The following is a 19,052-nucleotide window of genomic DNA, read 5'->3' on the forward strand; positions in this document are numbered from 1 at the left end:
AACCTCTCCAGAATCCAAAATGAATCCCTTTCGGTATTCACTTTCAAAAAGAAAAGATCTCTCAAGATACTAAATGAGATGTTAAGTTAGAGAATTTGGGGAGAGTTTAAGGGAACTTTTGAAACAAAACAACAAACCACAACAATGTAAGGATGCTTATGATGATAGTGGCTATTTGTCTCACATTTTCTGGTGTTTTTCCAAATTCATGTAGTGCTAATAATGATGATTAATATGAATATCAGTAATAATTATTACCACTGTTATTATCATAATCACTTTGCAAAAGAAAACTTTTTACATATATTCACTTATAAATCAAATGAAAAAATCCTACATCTTAAGAACCAACGTTAACTTTCATCATAACAGTGCTGGGAAATAATCCGTCTTTTATGCTTTGTGTTCAATGTTGTTGGATAGGACTCACTGAAAATACACGTCAGAAAAGGCGCCCTTGCAGAGTCCAGTAAGTGGGCAGTTAGGCTCAGGGTTTATGTTCCCTGGGGTCCGGAGAGGGTGGGATGGAGAGAATTTGGTGACATGGGGCTGGCCACCACCTGAGTGGTGAATGGTACTAACAAGGTGGGAAGCAAAACTGGAATGAACGGTTTTTGGTAGTGAAGCTTTTTTCCTTTTTTTTTTTTTTTTTTTTTAATGTTTATTTATTTTTTTGAGACAGAGAGAGACAGAGCATGAACGGGGGAGGGGCAGAGAGAGAGGGAGACACAGAATGTGAAACAGGCTCCAGGCTCTGAGCCATCAGCCCAGAGCCCGACGCGGGGCTTGAACTCACGGACCTCAAGATCGTGACCCGAACTGAAGTCGGACGCTCAACTCCCTGAGCCACCCAGGCGCCCCTCTTTTTCCTTTTTTTAAGGAATGCTTATCTATGTTTACTTTCCTGTCCACTTTGGGGGTAAAGACAGAATTAAGAAGTCTGTTCAACTATTATTAAAAGTCTAAGGCCACAGCTTTTGTGTCTGGATTTCCAGATCTAAATGAACTGAAGTACCCTTGTTCTCAGTTGTTCTGTTTCCTTTTTGGAATGGTGAGCAACCAAACTTTTAATAGTGAAACTGAACCATGTTCTTCCTTTTGAGAATGAGGTTGAGGTAACATGATATTTTGTGGAAGTTTATTCAGAGTGGAAATATACTTTTTTGTGGCTACCGTCCCTGTTTTGTTTTTGTTTTTAACATGAGTTCCATTTGAATTTCTAGAAGTTACTTCTTTATCTGTTTCATTAAGGACAAATGTTTGTCAGAGTGTATTTTGTTAGTGTTCTGGGAAATTAGAGGTCATCACTAAACCAGTATTTCAGAAACCCAAGTAGGGACAAGTGTGGTGAAGTTATTTTTTCCTTACGTTGGTCATGGCAAGTACTTTTTAAGAAGTGACTGGTCACTTTACTGTTTACTTTAATGGATATTTTGTTGTTTAAAATAAAAAGCAAGGGGCACCTAGGTGGCTCCATCGGTTAAGTGTCCGACTTTGGCTGAAGTCACAATCCCCAGTTTGTGGGTTCGAGCCCCGCGTCAGGCTCTATGCTGACTGCTTGGAGCCTTGAGCCTGCTTCAGATTCTGTGTGTCTGTCTCTCTCTGCTCCTCCCCTGCTCACGCTCTGTCTCTCTCTGTGTCTCACAAAAATAAATGTTACAAAAAAAATCAGAACAAAATTGCCGCACAAGTTGAGATAGAAAATTTTTATTGTAGTCAGCTCCTCCAGGCACACAAATCATGCCTTTGATCTTATCAAATACAAATATCAAGCAGTCTTTTGGTAGAAGTGTCATTTTTAATGCTTAACATTCTTAAATTTTTTTTTTTTTCAACGTTTATTTATTTTTGGGACAGAGAGAGACAGAGCATGAACAGGGGAGGGGCAGAGAGAGAGGGAGACACAGAATCGGAAACAGGCTCCAGGCTCTGAGCCATCAGCCCAGAGCCTGACGCGGGGCTCGAACTCACGGACCGCGAGATCGTGACCTGGCTGAAGTCGGACGCTTAACCGACTGCGCCACCCAGGCGCCCCTTAAATTTTCTTTTTTAAACATAGCACAGTAGCCCTTTGGAGCTAATAAGGAAGGGGAAAATGAATGTTGAGTAGGTAGTCACTGCCACAGCCAGACACGGGTCTGAGAGCTTATTTGCTCCAAAGAAATCCATGAGATCTTAGGAGAGTCCTCACTTTACAGGTGGGGAAACTAAGGCCTTGCCCAAAGCTGCACAGTTAGACTTCAGGGTCCTGGCCCTTCATGTGCTTCTTAAATGAAAATGTTGGGCAACAGTGGTTACACAGTAGTCCGGCAGGTCCTTCCAGCTGTCCCCTGCCCCTCTGCCCCCCTCAGTGTTCCCAACTTTTTGAATTCAGGTGCTGCTGAATTTCAGAGTTTGCAACTGAGGATGTTCTCAACTCAAAGTAGTTTGCATCCCGAAGTATTTTTTTGATCTTTGGGCAAGGGGCTGTTCCTCAATTAAGAAATGCTGGTGATCAAGATATTTCTCCTTCAGGGTGTGGGGCTCTCTGTCTACCTTCTCTCTGGAGCCACTGTGCTTTAGGGTTGCATTTTGAAACTTTTTAAAAGTACATAGTTCCCTTTCCCAAAGGGGAAATTTTTCCCCAAAAAAGTTCAGACTTTTTTCCCCCTGACTCTCACTGAGACTGGCAGCTTCCAGTCTGAGAGCGATGAATGTGATTAGACAAGAGTACTTTATTTTTAAAATGTGTATTTATTTATTTTGAGAGAGAGCACAAACGTGTGCGTGAGCAGAGGAGGGGGAGTGAGTGAGTGAGAGAGAAGGAGAGAGAGGAGAGGAGGTAAGGAGAGGAGGTAAGGAGGGAGGGGATCCCAAACAGGGATCTTAAAAAGCTAACATGACCTGAGCCGAAATCAAGAGTAAGACACTTAACTGACTGAGCTCCCCAGGTGCTCAGGTGCCCCGATAAGAGTACTTTTAAAACCGAGGCATAGAATACAGAGCTTCTAACATGTGGCTGTTTCTGTATTACTTAAACTCTGTTTTCTGTCTTTAATGAAATAGTAAAAGCTGGAAATGTTTTAAAAGCAACAGTGTTTGAGGAATGTGAACTCAATTATAAGAGTAGCTGATGGGAATATAAGCTGGTGCAGCCACTCTGGAAAAACAGTATGGAAGTTCCTCAAAAAACTAAAAATAGAACTACCCTACGCCCAGCAATTGCACTACTAGGCATTTATCCAAGGGATACAGGTGTGCCGTTTCAAAGGGACACATGTACCCCCATGTTTATAGCAGCACTATCAACAATAGTCAAAGTATGGAAAGAGCCCAAATGTCCATTGATGGATGAATGGAGAAAAAAGATTTGGTATGTGTGTGTGTGTATACACATACACATAATAGAGTGTATACACACACAATTGTGTGTATACACATACACACAATGGAGTATTACTCAGCAATCAAAAAGAATGAAGTCTTGCCATTTGCAACTGTGTGGATGGAACTGGTGGGTATTATGCTAAGTGAGATTAGTCAGAAAAATCATATGACTTCACCCATATGAGGACTTTAAGAGACAAAACAGATGAACATAAGGGAGGGGAAACAAAAATAATATAAAAACAGGGAGGGGGACAAAACAGAAGAGACTCATAAATATGGAAAACAAACTGAGGGTTGCTGGAGGGGTTGTGGGAGGGGGGATGGGCTAAATGGGTAAGGGGCACTAAGGATCCACTCCTGAAATCATTGTTGCACTATATGATAACTAATTTGGATGTAAATTTTAAAAAATAAAAAATAAAATTAAAAAAATGCAAAATAGGATTTTACATAGAAAAAAATGTGAAAGGATCTGAGTGTTCATAGAACAACATATGGATTAATATAGAAGAAAAAAATATACATGATTCTTAACATGGTATTAAATCAGCTTTTAAAAAATCTAAAAAAAAAAAGTAGCTGAGTATACTCATTCCCCTTGCCTGTCGTTTTGTTTTTCTCCCTTTTTGTTGACTATACAGTGTTAATGGGTCAGCCTACAGTCCGTTTTATGTTTCACTTGTGAGGTCTAACTGGGAGATTTGATTCATGGATATGAAATAATTAATAAGGGGAAATCCCTAAGAAAGAACTTTTAAAGGTTATCTTGTTTCTTTTTAGTCACTGAAGTTCATTTTTTCCCCCCTTAAGTGGTTGTGGTCCATTTCTTAAGAAGTTGTGAGTAATGTTTTCAAAGCTCAGAATACATTTTACAAACTCTGTTGTTACTTTCCAAGAGAAGGTTCTCCTGGAGAAATTCTCCCTATCCCTTGCCATGCAAGTCTGTGCTTTTTGATCAAGTACTTAAGGAAAATTCCAACAAATATTTATTTATGTTAATATTTTTATTAAAAACTTGTTTAATGTTTATTTTTGAGAGACAGAGAGCACGAGCAGGGCAGGAGCAGAAAGGGAGAGAGACATGGAATCCGAAGCCAGTTCCAGGCTCTAAGCTGTCAGTACAGAGCCCGACGTGGGGCTCGAACTCAGGAGCTGTGAGATCATGACCTAAGCTGAAGTCGAACGCTTAACCAACTGAGCCACCCAGGAGACCCTCCAACAAACATTTACTGACTGCATGCTTCCCCCTTAGCTCCCATGCTAGAGAGTATTTGTTTAGAAGGTTACAGAGTAGAGAGGGTGATATGGAATATGCAGAGATCCTGCAGTGGTGCTGTTAGAACCCATAGGAGTCCAGGCAGTACAGTCCTGAGGTGAGGTAAAGAGATGCTTCTGAGGAGTGAGGATGTGGTGTCAGGCATGGGGGTGGTACAGATGACCGAGATGTAGGCCGGTGTGTTAGCTGACTCTCGGGCAGTCTGGGTGCTTGGAGAACCTGAGGAGGATCCACGTTAGGAAAAGGCTGAGACCAAATCTTGGATCACTGTGGTTGATCTTGGGTGCTTCATTAACAGTGGAGAGCTCAGTAAATACGCTCAGTAAGTCTGAGGGCTTTGGATTCCTTAGGGTTAGGTGAGAAAGCGGAAGGCAAAAAACCAAGTAGGGGCTGATTGTGGTCATTTTGAGTGAGAAGCAATGAGGAGCTGCAGTGAGATGGATGGGAAGGGATGGGAGCTTGGAACCATTGCAGAAGTATGGTGTGGGGCTGTGGTGTAGGGCTGGGAGGGGAACAGACTTCGGTTTCAGCTCCGGCTAGGGAAGTCTGAGGAGAGGGTCTGCTTTGATGTAGGTAGGAAGTAGAAAGGCGAGTTTGAGTGTTGGCTTACTATGTTTTTACTGCTACCTCATTATTTGATGAAGTATAGATTGCTCTTTATTTTACTCCTTCTCTTTTAGATATTAGATATTCTTCAGTGCTTCATCAGTCATCACCAGGACATTCTGCTTTTGCTTTTGTTTGTTTGTGTGCTCATTTGTTTTTTGGATTGCAAATATAAGTGAAATCATATGTTATTTGTCGTCTTGTCTGACTTCACTTAGCTTAATACTCCCTAGGTCTATACATGTTGTTGCAAATGGCTAACTATCATTCCTTTTTATGGCTAAGTAATACTCCATTGTATATATACGCCATGTCATCTTTATCCATTCATCTGTGGATGTATGCTTTGGTTGCTTTCATATATTGGCTAACGTAAATGATGCTGCAATAAATATAGGGTGTATATGCCTTTTCAAATTAGTTTTCATTTTCTTTGAGTAAGTTCTCAGTAGTGGTATTACTGGATCATACGGCATTTCTGTTTCTAATTTTTTATTATTTATTTATTTTTAAAAAAAAATTTTTTTTTCAACGTTTTTTATTTATTTTTGGGACAGAGAGAGACAGAGCATGAACGGGGGAGGGGCAGAGAGAGAGGGAGACACAGAATCAGAAACAGGCTCCAGGCTCCGAGCCATCAGCCCAGAGCCTGATGCGGGGCTCGAACTCACGGACCGCGAGATCGTGACCTGGCTGAAGTCGGACGCTTAACCGACTGCGCCACCCAGGCGCCCCCTGTTTCTAATTTTTTAAAGGAAACTTGTACTGTTTTCACAGTGGCTGCACCAATTTATGTTCTCACCAACAGTGCATGAGGATTCCTTTTTCGCCACATCTTTGCCAACACTTGTCATTTTCTTCTCTTTTTAAAAAAAGTTTATTTTGAGAGAGAGAGTGCAAGCAGGAGAGGAGCAGAGAGAGGAGGAGGGAGAGAATCCCAAGCAGGCTCTGCACTGTCAACATGGAACCCAATGTGGTAGCTCATTCCCACAACTCTGAGATCATTACCTGAACTGAAATCAGGAGTTGAATGCTTAACCGACTGTGCCAACAAGGTGTCCCTTCATTGTTCTTTTTTTTTTTTTTTAATTAAAAAAATATTTTGTCTTTTGAGAGACGTAGACAGAGCATGAGCAGGGGAGGGGCACAGAGAGAGAGAGTGTCACAGAATCCAAAGCAGGCTCCAGGCTCCGAGCTGTCAACACAAAGCCCGACGCAGGGCTCGAACTCATGAACTGTGAGATCATGACCTGAACTGAAGCCAGACACATAACTGACTGAGCCACCCAAGTGTCCCTCCTCCACCCCCCTTCGTTGTTCTTTTGATTTCATTCTTTTAATGAGCAGTGGTGTTGAGCATCTTTTTCACATGTCTGTTGGCCATCGTACGTCTTCTTTGGAAAAATGGGTATTCAGTCCATTTTTTAGTCGTGTTTTCTGGTGTTGGATTTTATAAATTCTTTATTTTGGATACAAATCCCTTTTTGGATATATTGTTTGCAAATATTTTCTTACACTCAGTAGATTGCCATTGGTTTTGTTGATGGTTTCTTTTGCTGTGCAGTAACCAGGGCACTCTGAATGTAATTTTATCAACACTTAAGGAGCCCTTATTTTGAATAATGTTGGTGGAAGTCCTGGTTTTCCTATTAAAAAATAGCATTTTCTATTTTATTCATCTAATTACTTTCATAGTATCAACCAGATAAGATACATTTGGCCATGGCATCGCAAGTTTTCTTTCTTTTTTTTTATTAATAGTGGGATTGGTTTTTAAACTAGAAGGTGAATTTAATACGGAGTTGAAATTGGCCTTTCATTCAAAACACAATGAAGATTAACTTCTCATTTTAACTAGTAAATGTCAGAGAGTTAGTGGTCCTTCAGAAAGCTGTGGTGTAAAAAGTAGAATGTAGAGGCACATGGGTGGGTCAGTTGGTTAAGCGTCCAGCTTCAGGTCTTGAGTTTGAATCCCACATCAGGTTCACTGCTGTCAGCACAGAGCCTGCTTTGGATCCTCTGTCTCTTCTCTCTCTCTGCCCCTGCTTTTCACGCTTACACCTCAGTTTCTACTGGAGGTGGGAGATAGAAGTGGCGTGGCTTCCTATATTTCCTGTCAACTCTGAAACTTCTTTGGAGTGCACCTGGGCAACGGGGAACATTTTCCAGGTCTTTCTGTAGAGCAAGGCCTCAAGTGCTTAGGGGACCCAGGGCAGCTTATAAACTCAGGTGCCCATGGTAGAAAAGAAGGCAACATACACTTGGTTTTCAGAAAAAGTAGAACTTGGAGAAAGCTGTGGATGATAGTGAGTTGAGAGCTGAGAGCTTGTGTGTCCCCAAGAAAGGCTTGTAACAGGTTCTTAGCTCCCGCGGATTGTTTCACCATGTTTTGAAGAGATACAAAGTCACAAAAGTTTTCATCGTTAGGGGAGCAATTAAAAAGAAAACACACCTGTGGATCGAATATGCTACCACTGAAATCTAATAGAAAGGTGTTCAAAAGTGGCTCTTTGACTAAAAATCTCGCACTGAGAGGATTTCTCACATTTTAACCAAACTGCGGTTCCGTTGTGATGCATAATTGACACAGCTGCATGAAGTATTTTTTTAAACATAAAAGAAACCTTCGCGATAAGAACCAAGAAACAAAGAGAGCACGAGCACCTAAGATGACCCATGAAAGGTGCTCACTGAGATGCATGTGTCCTGGAATGCTTGTTTACAAAAGTCTGCCTGCCCCCGATGGTGCTCACCTGTTAGTTATCTCCTCAGCCTCCAGACTCTGTTTTCCTGGCGGTGAAAGTGAGCCTTTTCCTTTGAGAAAGTCACTTTCTCCAGTTCTTGCTCATATGCTGTCACAGTGCCCGCTCTGCCCCTGATGGGAGGCTCAGACCATGACTGATAACCAGCATGTGTGTCTGACCCCACTGTCTCCAGGTTGGGGTGGAACATGAGCCCGTATGACCCCCTGAGAGCAAGTACTAGATGTTGGTGGAAATTCTCTGGAGGGCTGGCTCTGAAGAGATGGTCTAGCAGTGCTTCTTTTATTTTACTACCACACACACACAGAAGAGCCCACAGCTTCCTATGAGTTGAGACTAACACCATGGAAAGTGGCTGGAAAAATGGCATAAACCCAGCCTTGGTGACATCAGCAGAGGCCCCGCATCAGCCCTTAACTAAAACCATACCCGCAACTTTGGGACATTTAGTCTGTCAGCCAGTGAATCTCTTTTTATTGCAGAAGTCCAATTTTAGTTGTATTTTTATGTCACCTGCAAATGAAAAAAATTCTGAGTCGGCTTCACCTAGAAGATTAACTCAGAAATTTTAGAAAACACCCTTACGCTAATTTCTGTTTCTGCTCGAGGATGACAGGAAAGTATGTGCCATTAGTTCTCCATTCTGTCCTTATTCCTCGTTCTGCTACCTGTCTCCTTTGACTCTGGACAAGAAGAAGAAGAAAAAAGGATTTTTGTTAATACAGAAAATACCAAAGATACTATCATTCATAGCAGATCATCTCCCTAGAGTGACACGAGATTTCCTTTTGGGTAAACCACACTGTGAGGTGTGTGGGTGGGGGTGGGGAGAGAACTGGCGCAGCACCGCCGTCAGCGGTCACAGCTCTTACTACCTTTTGCTCATCAATTCTCTGCAAGATGCTAGTGACACGAGCATCACCATTTCCTGACAGGACATCCCCGCAAAAGAACCACGTTAACAAAGTGTGGCTTTCCTTTCCCATAAGGCCGCTTTTTAAAATAGTTTAACCTTTTCAGAGCACTGCTTCTACAATATGGTTAAATGTTGTTTTTACCTTCTCTGTGAGGAATACGTATCTTAAACACTATTAGAAGCTAGCTACAGAAAAGAAACAAATTGTTCCATAGCATAATTTAAAAAAAAAAAAAATAGTACTGGTAATCTCAGGGAAGTGTCTGTGTTCATCCACTGTTGGTTGACTTTGCTCTACCATGTTTTTTATTGTAATTCTGGATCCGATAAACAGTAACTGTTAAATCAATGGTGGCTTTACTGTATCCTTACCTGGCTTGCACGTTGTTTCCTGAAAAAGCTCGATTTCCACATTGCCCATCAACTTTAGCACAGTGGTTACAAAGGCAGTAATTACTTGGTGCTACTCAGTTTCTTCTTTGCTTTCATTTTCTCCGGTGGCCCAGTGGGGGGCATGGTAAAACCACCAGTGTTTACTAGTTTGTCCCGGCTTTTGGAAATTGTGAAGAATAAACACAGCCAGTTTCTTTGCAGATGTAGTTAGCCAAACATATATAGCGGGTTTAACTTTTCCAAGCATGTTTATCATAGGTTGGTGATTTTGTTCTCTTTAGAGGATATTTGACCCAGAGTTAGGAGCAGGGAGTTTTTATGAGGGTGGAAGGTGGACACAGAGAGTGAAAACCTTCCTAGTTCTTGAAGAATTTAAGAGGTACTTTCTGAGTTTTTCCTAAAATCTGAGGAGGTCCCAGAGCATATGAAATACTAATTTTGAAAAAGTGGCAAATAAAAGTTTAAATTCTCTATGTAACTGTCTTTGTAGTTTTTTTTAACTTTTATTTTTTTAATATTTGTTTATTTTTGAGAGAGAGAGAGAGAGAGAGAGAGTGCAAGTGGGGGAGGGGAAGAGAGAGAGAGAGAGAGAGAGAGAGAGAGAGAGAGAGAGAGAGAGAGAGAGACACAGATCTGAAGCAGGCTCCAGGCTCCGAGGTGTCATCACAGAGCCCGACGCGGGGCTTGAACTTAGGAACTGTGAGATCATGACCTGAGCCAAAGTCAGACGCTTAACCGACTGAACCACCCAGGTGCCCCTGTCTTCCTTTCTTCATGTGTAATTGAGCATATTAAAGAAACCACCCATGTCTCGACTGTGAAATAATTTGGCATTGTTTTTTATACCTTAGGTTTTAAGGAAAAAATCCCGATACTATTGAAAATATTTTTATTAGTACATATACAGTAAAGCAAAAAAGTATATATACATGGCTTACAAAAATGTTTGAGAATAACATTTGGAAGATGGCCTGGATGTCTTCTAGGCAGTTAAGAGCAGAGAAAGAATTTAGTTTTGGTAACTCACAAGCCAGCAGCCATATCCCTTATCTACATACTTTAAATCCATCTCCTTTTCAGAAAATGTCACAAATTTTCATTTTATGTGTAATTTCTCACTCAAAATTACAAATTTTAGATTTTCCTTTTTTTCAAGTCCGGTTGCTTTCAAAGAAAACTGTTCCCCTGTCCCTCGATGTATGTGTGTATGTGCATGCTGTGTGTGTGTGTGTTTGTGTGTTTGTCCTGGGCATCATTTTTTTTTTTTCCTCCATAGCATTCCATAGGGAAAGTTGCTGGCAACATATACCAATAGCCAGTTTCCTTCAATAGAGTCCACTTAAAAATATTTTAACACCAGAAATGCATGCTCAAGACGTAGCTTAAAAAGTCTTGATACAAAACATTCAGAATGTATCTTATTATCATCTTCAAAATGTTATCAAAGTGTTACATTTTGTTTTTACTGCAAAGAACACAATTTATGTCAACTTCCCTTTGAAATGCTAGGAGATAAATCAGTAGGGAATTTCCTAAGTGAAATCAGAAAATTTGACTTTTTCACTCCAAACAGGTCTCCAGTTCTTTATCAAACTCTGCCTGCTTTTAGGTTGGTCTTTAGTAACCCTGGTGAAAAAAAAACACATAAGTTAAATTCTTGTATTTAGAGAAGGAACACGCCCCAGTGAATTGTCTTGATTGCTTCCTATTTTCTTTATGCTATTTAAACTTCTACATTAACTGTCGAGACGAGTGATTATACATTGAAAACTTGTGTTTTGATGGAATAAAATTGAACAATGCATGTATTACTTTTTTCTTTGCTGTTACAAAAGCAGTGGAACTTCTATTTTGTTTTTATTATTATACTAAATTGAATAGTAATGCATAGAGATGATACTTAGTTGCATGGACATGTTTCTTTTGTATTCGTATGTAACTGAAGATTGCAAAATGTGTACATGGATTCTTTTTGAAAGGAGGTGGGAATTCACAGAGTGTCTGTGCTTTCATGCATTGTATTTCCTCTTTTGGTTTTAGAAGTTTCTGAGTCAGACTGAGCTTTTAATGGGATGTGCAGTTTCTTACATAAGATTTCTCTAAACGGCTGGCATAGAAAGAAATAAATAATAGGGTCTAGGCATACATTTGCAGCTGACAGTACTAGAGTGAATTCTTTTACGTAGAGCAAAATTTCTTTTGACCGGCAGCTGTAATGAGCTTCTGTCTGGCTCTGCGTGTAGGGGATTCTGGCAATGTGGTAAGGCACAAAACAGACAAAAAATACGAACATGATGCTGAATATATTGCGGCTAGATTTCTTCTTGACCGAAATGGAATTCCTTCTGGATTTCAGGTGGGACTTAAAGATTTTCCTCGTGATAGCAGTGTAGAAAATGACCAACAAAAGAAACACAATCCAGAAGATGCCCACAAAGATGTAGTTTGATGCCTTGTGCCACTTAAGTCCCAATTCGTTTTTAAGCTCTACACATTTTATACGCGTAGCCTTCCCGTACCTCGCTTTCTGGTTGGTCAGGATAATGTTGGGGACAGCCAGAAGGAGCATGAGCACCCACACCGTGACTGACAGAAGTTTGCTGTAATTTACTGAATGGATGAAAGAAGTCAAAAGAGGCTTTACAATTTTATAATACCTGTCAAAGCTGATGAGCCCAAAGAACACGATGCTGACATACATGTTGACGTAGAACAGCACAGCTGAGACCCTGCACACGAACACGTTTATCTGCCAGGGTCCCAGGCCCGAATCCCCAAGAATCTTGAAGGGAAAAGTCAGGCTCATCAGAAAGTCAGCCACAACAATGTTCTTGAGATAGACGATGAAACTCTTGGAGCTGGACACGTAAAAGAATATCCATGCAGAGACACCATTGAGCAGGATCCCCGCGACAAAGACCGCCAAGTATAGCACGGGAATGATACTCTGAGTTATGAGGGTGTTCCGGGAGCAGGCCTCGTTCGGAGGTTGTGTGGTGGTGGAATTTATCATTCTGTAACTTCTGCAGGGGAGGCCTGGAAAGCAATGCGAAGTAGTCACTCAGAAGGGACTTACAGCATCTAATAAATAATTTGCCAAATAATAAAGGCTAGCGGATATAGTCAAACCTGTTGTGTTCTTGAAATTAAGTGTTAGCTCTGCATCAGACACGCCTTCCTCATTCCCTCCTTCCCTTCTTCTCTACTTTCCTTTTAGAAAGGGAAGACTAGAGTATACAGATGACAGGAAAGAAAAATGGGAGAAGCAGGACAGTCTGAGAACTGTAGGTAATGGGATCAGCGTTCCCCCAAAATGGTAAAAGTTCCTTTTAAAACTCCAAAGTTCGAGGAAGTACTCATTTAAATAAAGGCTCAAAAAATAACAAAACTGAGGCGCCTGGACGGTTCAGTAGGATAAGCATCCAGCTTTGGCCCAGGTCATGATCTCTTCGAGCCCCGCATCGGGCTCTGTGCTGATGGCTCAGAGCCTGGAGCCTGCTTTGGATTCTGTGCCTCCCTCTCTCTTTGCTCCTCCCCCACTTGCATTCTGTCTCTGTCTCTCTCCCTCTCCTTCTCTCTTAAAAGTAAATAAACATTAAAAAAATTAAAGTAACAAAACTGTAAAGACAGAGAATGTTTCATTTTTTTCCTTTACTTCCTCCCTTCCCTCCCCTCCCCTCCCCTCCCCTCCCCTCCCCTCCCCTCCCCTCCCCTCCCCTCCTTACACACCCTGCATGGAACCCAACATGGGGCTTGAACTCCAAATTTTTGTGCGATCAAAAATTCCAAAAAAAAAAAAAAAATGCCGAGTCCATTCTACATATGTATCAACATCCTGCTGGAAACTGTTCTGTGGTCATTCTTTGGCCTCAGGATAAAGTCCTAACTCTTTCATGCTGACCGACTGAAGTCCCTTCTTGGTCTCACCTCGGCTTCCTCCACTCTCAGCCATGAGTTCCATGATTTCTTTGACCTTGGACCTTTGCACAAACTTTCATTTCTGTGGAAAACCTTCCACGTTTTCTTCTCTTCATCTCTGCAGCTAGGCTTGGATGTCACTTTCTTTAGAAAACGTTGTCTTCCTATGCTTTGGTTAGAGTGGGTTATACTCCTTTTGTATGTGTGCTCCTAGCTCTGTGCCTTTCTCCCATCTCAACACTGATTTCTCCATCTGTTTCTTTCTTTCTTCTGTTACAGTAAGCCCCTTCATAGGGAGATCGTGTTATTTTTTTTTACCGTTGTTCCTAGCATTATATTTAGGACATTAGATAGTTAAAATATTTGTGAAATAAAAGAACATGCAGTCTGGGAATTGAAGACATGAATCCCTACTCTTAAGAAATGTACAGGTAGTCAGGGATCATGGGAAAGAATGATTGTGGAGGATGATGGGTCCCTTGATATCAGAGAATGTATCTTGTTCATCTTTGTATTCCTGGAGCCAAGTACAGTGTTTCAAACACAGTGAGTGAAGAGTGTTGTCAGTAAAATTAAGGAAGTGTGAGAAAGTCAAATTTGGAAATGTGGAATATGAAATTCAGTCACATTCCAAATAAAACAGTCGTATATGCAAACTTTGTGTACTACTTCTCACACAAGAACACCTTGCTTCTGTGTGCTCTTACTTCATGCATGCCACCCTTGGCTCTGATCATAATAGTTTGTAGTCCTATGCTTCCCGTCAGTCTTCTGTAGCCTGTTTTGAATTTTAGATAGTAAGCAAAGGGGCCACATTTTCTATTTTTAAATGTCCACTGTGACAAGGAGTTTGTCTACTAAATAGTTTGTCTTGTCTCCTGATAGCCTGATGCCATGGGTCCAGAACTGTGTTCTTAGAATCCTGAATGTGTTGAGAATCTGAGCATATTATGCCCTTGTGTTGTACATCATTGTCTCCTGCACCCCTCGTCACTTCGAGGTTGATGGAAGAGTATGACTGACCCAGATAGACTTCTAGAGCAAGGAAGCCTTCTGAAAGCGAGTGAATACTTAAGACTTGCTTGGGTCTTTCCCTGCAGACACCTTCTTCCTATTCTGGCCTGTTTTGAAGGAATCACAGGTAAGAGTCTTTGTTTTAGGATGGAAAGATTTGACATGTGATGGTTGGGGGAAAACACTATCACTGTTGCCTGCATTGTTACTAGTTAGACACAGTAGAGACAAAGGGACACTCCACATGAGTAATGAGCCGAAAGTAAACCCAAGATAATCGAAGCTCTTAAATATTTTTCTTTAGCAGCAGTGTTTTTCTTAGGGCATTGTGTTCTCCAGCTGAATGTTTTACTGTTTTTGGTCTCAGCCAGGCTTCTGTACAGTGATAGATTGAAAGATGTGTGAAAATAGAGCTATCTGAGGCATCTACAGGAAGTGAGGACAATTACATGCTGAGCCCAAAAGATAGGAATATGTGTTGGATGAAAACAGGACAAGATCATAACAGGGACCTGTATCAATTTGACCTTTTAACATCTGTCCAATCTCCTCTCCTTCTCTTTAGTGTAGAGATGATTTAGTGTGTTGATGATGGGACCTACCGAAACTTCAAATCATTTCATAAATGGAGGAAATAGTCATATATAGATGCTGATTTTATACAATGATGCAAAAGTAAGAACCAAGTGAATCAAAAAGAAAACAAAGAATGTCTTGGTGTAGCCCACCTACTCTTCCTTTCCTGTCCCAGGCTCTTGGAAGGTTCACTATTTCTAAGCAGCTTGTCGCAGCCTGTTAAAGATGAGAGATCTGCAAAGGAAGAACAAAGGGGGAAAGGATGGTGATTAGCCAAGAAGTGGGTGCTCTAGTGAGCCAGTTTGTGGAGGTGCAGCCAGCCTTGCGCCTGGCTGGAGTTACTTTTGAGTTTTATCTCGAATTTCTGTACTGAAAGCTTCAAGAATGTAAGCACTGCTCCCTAAATTCTTGAGACTACGTTGAAGAAAGATTTCTATATGTGGTAGAACTTTTCAAGAAGGGACCCTTAAGAGTATGTCTTCAGCTTCTCATAGGTAAGGCTCTTCCTTGGCTCACAAATCCAGGTAAAGGACCATGAAATGGAATGAAATGTTTTAGTTTATATCGTCACTTGGGTCTTTGGTAACATAATTAAAGAACATGGAGGAATGGGATTTATGAGACCAAAAGATAGCTATTAATGTGTAATAATAGCACATGAATTGCTTTTTCTCCATTTTTCTGCACAGCTAGAATGTCAAGTGCCACAAATTCATTCTAATTTAAAGTGAGTGCCCTTGTTCCTTAGTGCAATGTAGGGTCTGAGGATTGTGGTACTTGAAGTATTTTCAAAGTGCAGAGAATTACATTTAACCTTTGGGCTCTCTCTTTGGGCGGAATTTAGTCGATACAGGCCATACAAAGCAATGCTCACTCCAGAAACATGCACCTTAATAAAAACATGCTTAATTGGCCTGAGGTTCATTACTCCTCTATTGTGTACCTATACACCTCGACCCATATCTCTCTTACATATGGACCACCCTCCTAATTATGTGCCATAATTCTTCTTTTTCTGGAGAAGAGGAATCATTCATAATTTGTGTGAAATTAACAAACTTGTGGATAATACTAGAGAATTTTTTCAGTTACCTTAAAATTCTTTTTGGCGTGGTGGGGGCGCTGGTAGAACAGGAGGCTTCCTGTCAATGAAGCAGTGTAGTCCAGTGTGTGCTTGTCATCTTGAAGTGGCCAAGGTGTTCCTTCCCTAATGATCCTGTATGGTGAGAGAAAAATGGAGAATTAATTGAGTGAATACCAAAGTGTTTTTATTAGAGAAGTACGTATGGTAGCAATGTACTTTTTAAAATTCAGCTTGGATAATTACGAAATATTACAACATGTGTATTTCTTGTGCTGTATAGGTCTTGGTTGTCAGTGTTGACGAATATTGGTATGAACTTTTGGGGAAAACTTACTCTTGAGAGTGTTGGATAGACAGTGTTCTTAGTTACTGGTTACCCCCCGCTTCCCCCGCCCATGGACACAGATGCTCAAATCAGTTCATCAGATTCCTGAAGGTAATAATTGATTATTTTAGCTGGGATCTCAAGGCAGTATTTTCTTTGTTCTTTTCTTTTCTTTTCTTTTCTTCCTTCCTTCCTTCCTTCCTTCCTTCCTTCCGTCTTTTTCTTTCACCTTTGCACTACTGATACTTTGGCCAGATAATTATCTGTCGTGAAGTATTGTCTTCTGCATTGTAGGGTGTTTAGTACCTTCCCTGCTTTCTATTTACCAGATGCCAGTAACACTGGTCCCCCCCCCCCCCCCCCCACCCAGGTCGCAACAAAAATGTCTCCAGACATTGCCAATGTCCTGGGAGGCCCAGTATGCCCTGGTTGAAGAGCTACTGGTCTAATGAGACTGATGTGTAGACTTTGCAGGTATAACACCTGAAAGCTGTGTTGTCCAATAGGCCGAGAATAAGTTTGGCAGCATGGTGGTTAGATTTGGTTCCTCCTTGGTCTGTGTTACCACCGTCCTGATTTCTCTAAACAAGTACCTCTCAAACTCAAGTGTACGTGCATGTCATTTGAAGATCATGCTAAAGTGAAGGCTCCGATTCCGTAGGTCTGAGGTTGGGTGTGATGCTGATGCTGCTAGGACAGTGATTACTCTTTGAGGAGCAGACACTTTTGAGAGCCCTGTACGTAGGAGACATTTAGTAAATATTTGGTGAGGAGGGTTAAAAATTTGGTTTTCTTGGCTGTAGTTGGGACTCTAGATAGGAAAAAAGTTGATTTTAGGTAACCCTGAAACCTAAGATCTTTGAGTTTATCTCTTACAGATTTCATCACAAATAATCTGATCCTATGTAGTCTCCTGGAAATTTAAATAGCTATTTTATAGAAATCTATTTGAGAACAATGATAAAGAGCACCTTATATTTATCTCGAATATCCCTAAAAGGTCACGAAGCTTCCTTTAGAAGCAAAACAGAGATTAAGCTCTGTGGAGTCATATTGTATGTGATCCATGGCCTGGTTGGGAATGATACATTCTTTTTTTGTTTGTTTTTTTTGAACATTTAAAAATTTGCTTATTTAGTTTGTGAGAGGCAGAGAGAATCCCATGCAGGCTCTGTGTGGTGAGCTTAGAGCCCCAAGAATGATATATTTGCACGTGAGGACAAGGCTTACTCCTGAGGAGGGTTGGAGGAGCAAGGGAGGGCTCAGGGTAGTTGGGGTTTAGCTGTGTTCATGGTATTTCATCTCTTAAACTCGGAAACAACATATGTACATATTACTATCCATTAACACTGGGCAGCTGGGCGCATTGGTGTCACCAACATTGGTTTGCGTATTTTTTTTTGTATATTTAAAATATCTTATTGTTAGAAAATGTATATGGAGAATGGATTGCTTTCAAATTACTGTTTTATCAGCACGCGCTTACTCACCTATGAGGCACATCATCCTTGTCTTATTTGTTCGATTCTTACCAAGTAACAATCTGATTATTTCCTTCCCCCTCCTTCCTGTCCAACATCAAGAGATTGAAACCCAGAGTGTCCCACATATTTTCCTATGACAAAAATTTTGTTTTCTCAATGATGCCTATGTCAATAGAAATAATATAGATGCGTGTAATCATTGTGTACATTTCTAAACTTACTGAAGCCATTTTCTTATGACTGCAGCTTTTATCTCCTTTGCCATAATGTGTAACTCCTTTTCCCCACACCTTTTTGGTGCCAGTATGTCGTATCCTAGATGGTTTCCAAAGACGTTAGAGTGGGTTGAATAGAAAGGGGATTTATGAATGTCTGCGTATTCAGTCTTGCAGTCATGTTTTGTAGGTTTTGTGTTATTAAATACTTTGTAAGATATTTTGTATTTAAAAAATATTTTCTATTCAATTGTATTCTGTCATCAGGCTTCTGGCCTTTCTTATTGCATGGTTGGTTGGATATTTTCGAATGTCTTCCACCTTGATTCTGGTCCTGCTTCTCTCTCCAACATTGGATAATTGTTGATTCCTAGGGATGGGTAAACAGTGTCCTCTGTTTCTAGGTCTTAGATGTGTTTGGGAGGACATCATTATAAGCATGCCAGTTTATTTCATAGAAGTTACTGTTTTTCCTCTGTAACTGACTGTCCCCCACCTTCTTAGAAACCCATTTATTTCCTTCCTTCCTCCCTTCCTTCCTTCCTTCCTTCCTCCCTCCCTCCCTCCCTCCCTCCCTCCCTCCCTCCCTCCTTCCCTCGCTTCCCCTTCCCTTTCCTTCCTTTCTTTCCTTTCTTTTTAATGTTTGTTTATATTTGAGAGGGAGGGAGGGATGGAGGGAGGGAGGGAGAGAGACAGAGAGAGAGAGAGAGAGAGAGAGAGAGAAAGAGAAAGAGAACAAGCAGGGGAGGGGCAGAGAGAGGGGAACAGAGGATCAGAAGTGGGTTCTCGCTGACAGCAGAGAACCCTATGCAGGGCTTGAATTTGCAAACTGAAAGATCATGAGCTGAGCTGAAGTTGGATGCTTAACTGACTGAGCTACCCAGGCAACCCAGAAACCCATTTTCTATTGGGCTCTCTGTCAGACTCTAACAGTAGTTGTCCCACCCTTTTGCTCTCCCCATGCCTCTTTCTGGCCTGTGCTCTCTCTAGCTCAGCCAGTGGGAATCTCACTTTATTCTTCACCCGAAAGTATGAACCTCCCTTGTGGTTTTTTTTATGTCACTAAAGATTTAATGTTCGACACTTGCCAACCTTCTCATAGGCTGCCAGAGAT

General features: G+C 41.1%; 2 protein-coding genes across 25 annotated transcripts in view; one reads left to right on the forward strand and one right to left on the reverse strand.

The window, feature by feature from the left end:
* Positions 1–19,052, forward strand: part of MED12L (mediator complex subunit 12L) — a 699,797-nt gene that overhangs the window by 479,169 nt on the left and 201,576 nt on the right. The gene's annotated exons all lie outside the window — the stretch shown is intronic.
* P2RY14 (purinergic receptor P2Y14) overlaps positions 10,012–19,052 on the reverse strand; it is a 79,128-nt gene continuing 70,087 nt past the window's right edge. For 4 of the 5 annotated variants that reach the window (XM_047875192.1, XM_047875188.1, XM_047875190.1 and 1 more), the window contains 3 exons: positions 15,923–16,046; positions 13,250–15,064; positions 10,012–12,358 (listed from right to left, as the gene is read on the reverse strand). In XM_047875192.1, coding sequence (XP_047731148.1) covers positions 11,313–12,358; positions 13,250–13,283 — 1,080 coding nt within the window. In that variant the 5' untranslated portion in view covers positions 13,284–15,064; positions 15,923–16,046 and the 3' untranslated portion in view covers positions 10,012–11,312. The remainder of the gene's footprint in view (positions 12,359–13,249; positions 15,065–15,922; positions 16,047–19,052) is intronic. The other variant, XM_047875193.1, reaches the window with a different exon arrangement.

The sequence above is a fragment of the Prionailurus viverrinus genome, chromosome C2, assembly GCF_022837055.1.
Source record: "Prionailurus viverrinus isolate Anna chromosome C2, UM_Priviv_1.0, whole genome shotgun sequence".
Classification (NCBI taxonomy): domain Eukaryota; kingdom Metazoa; phylum Chordata; class Mammalia; order Carnivora; family Felidae; genus Prionailurus; species Prionailurus viverrinus.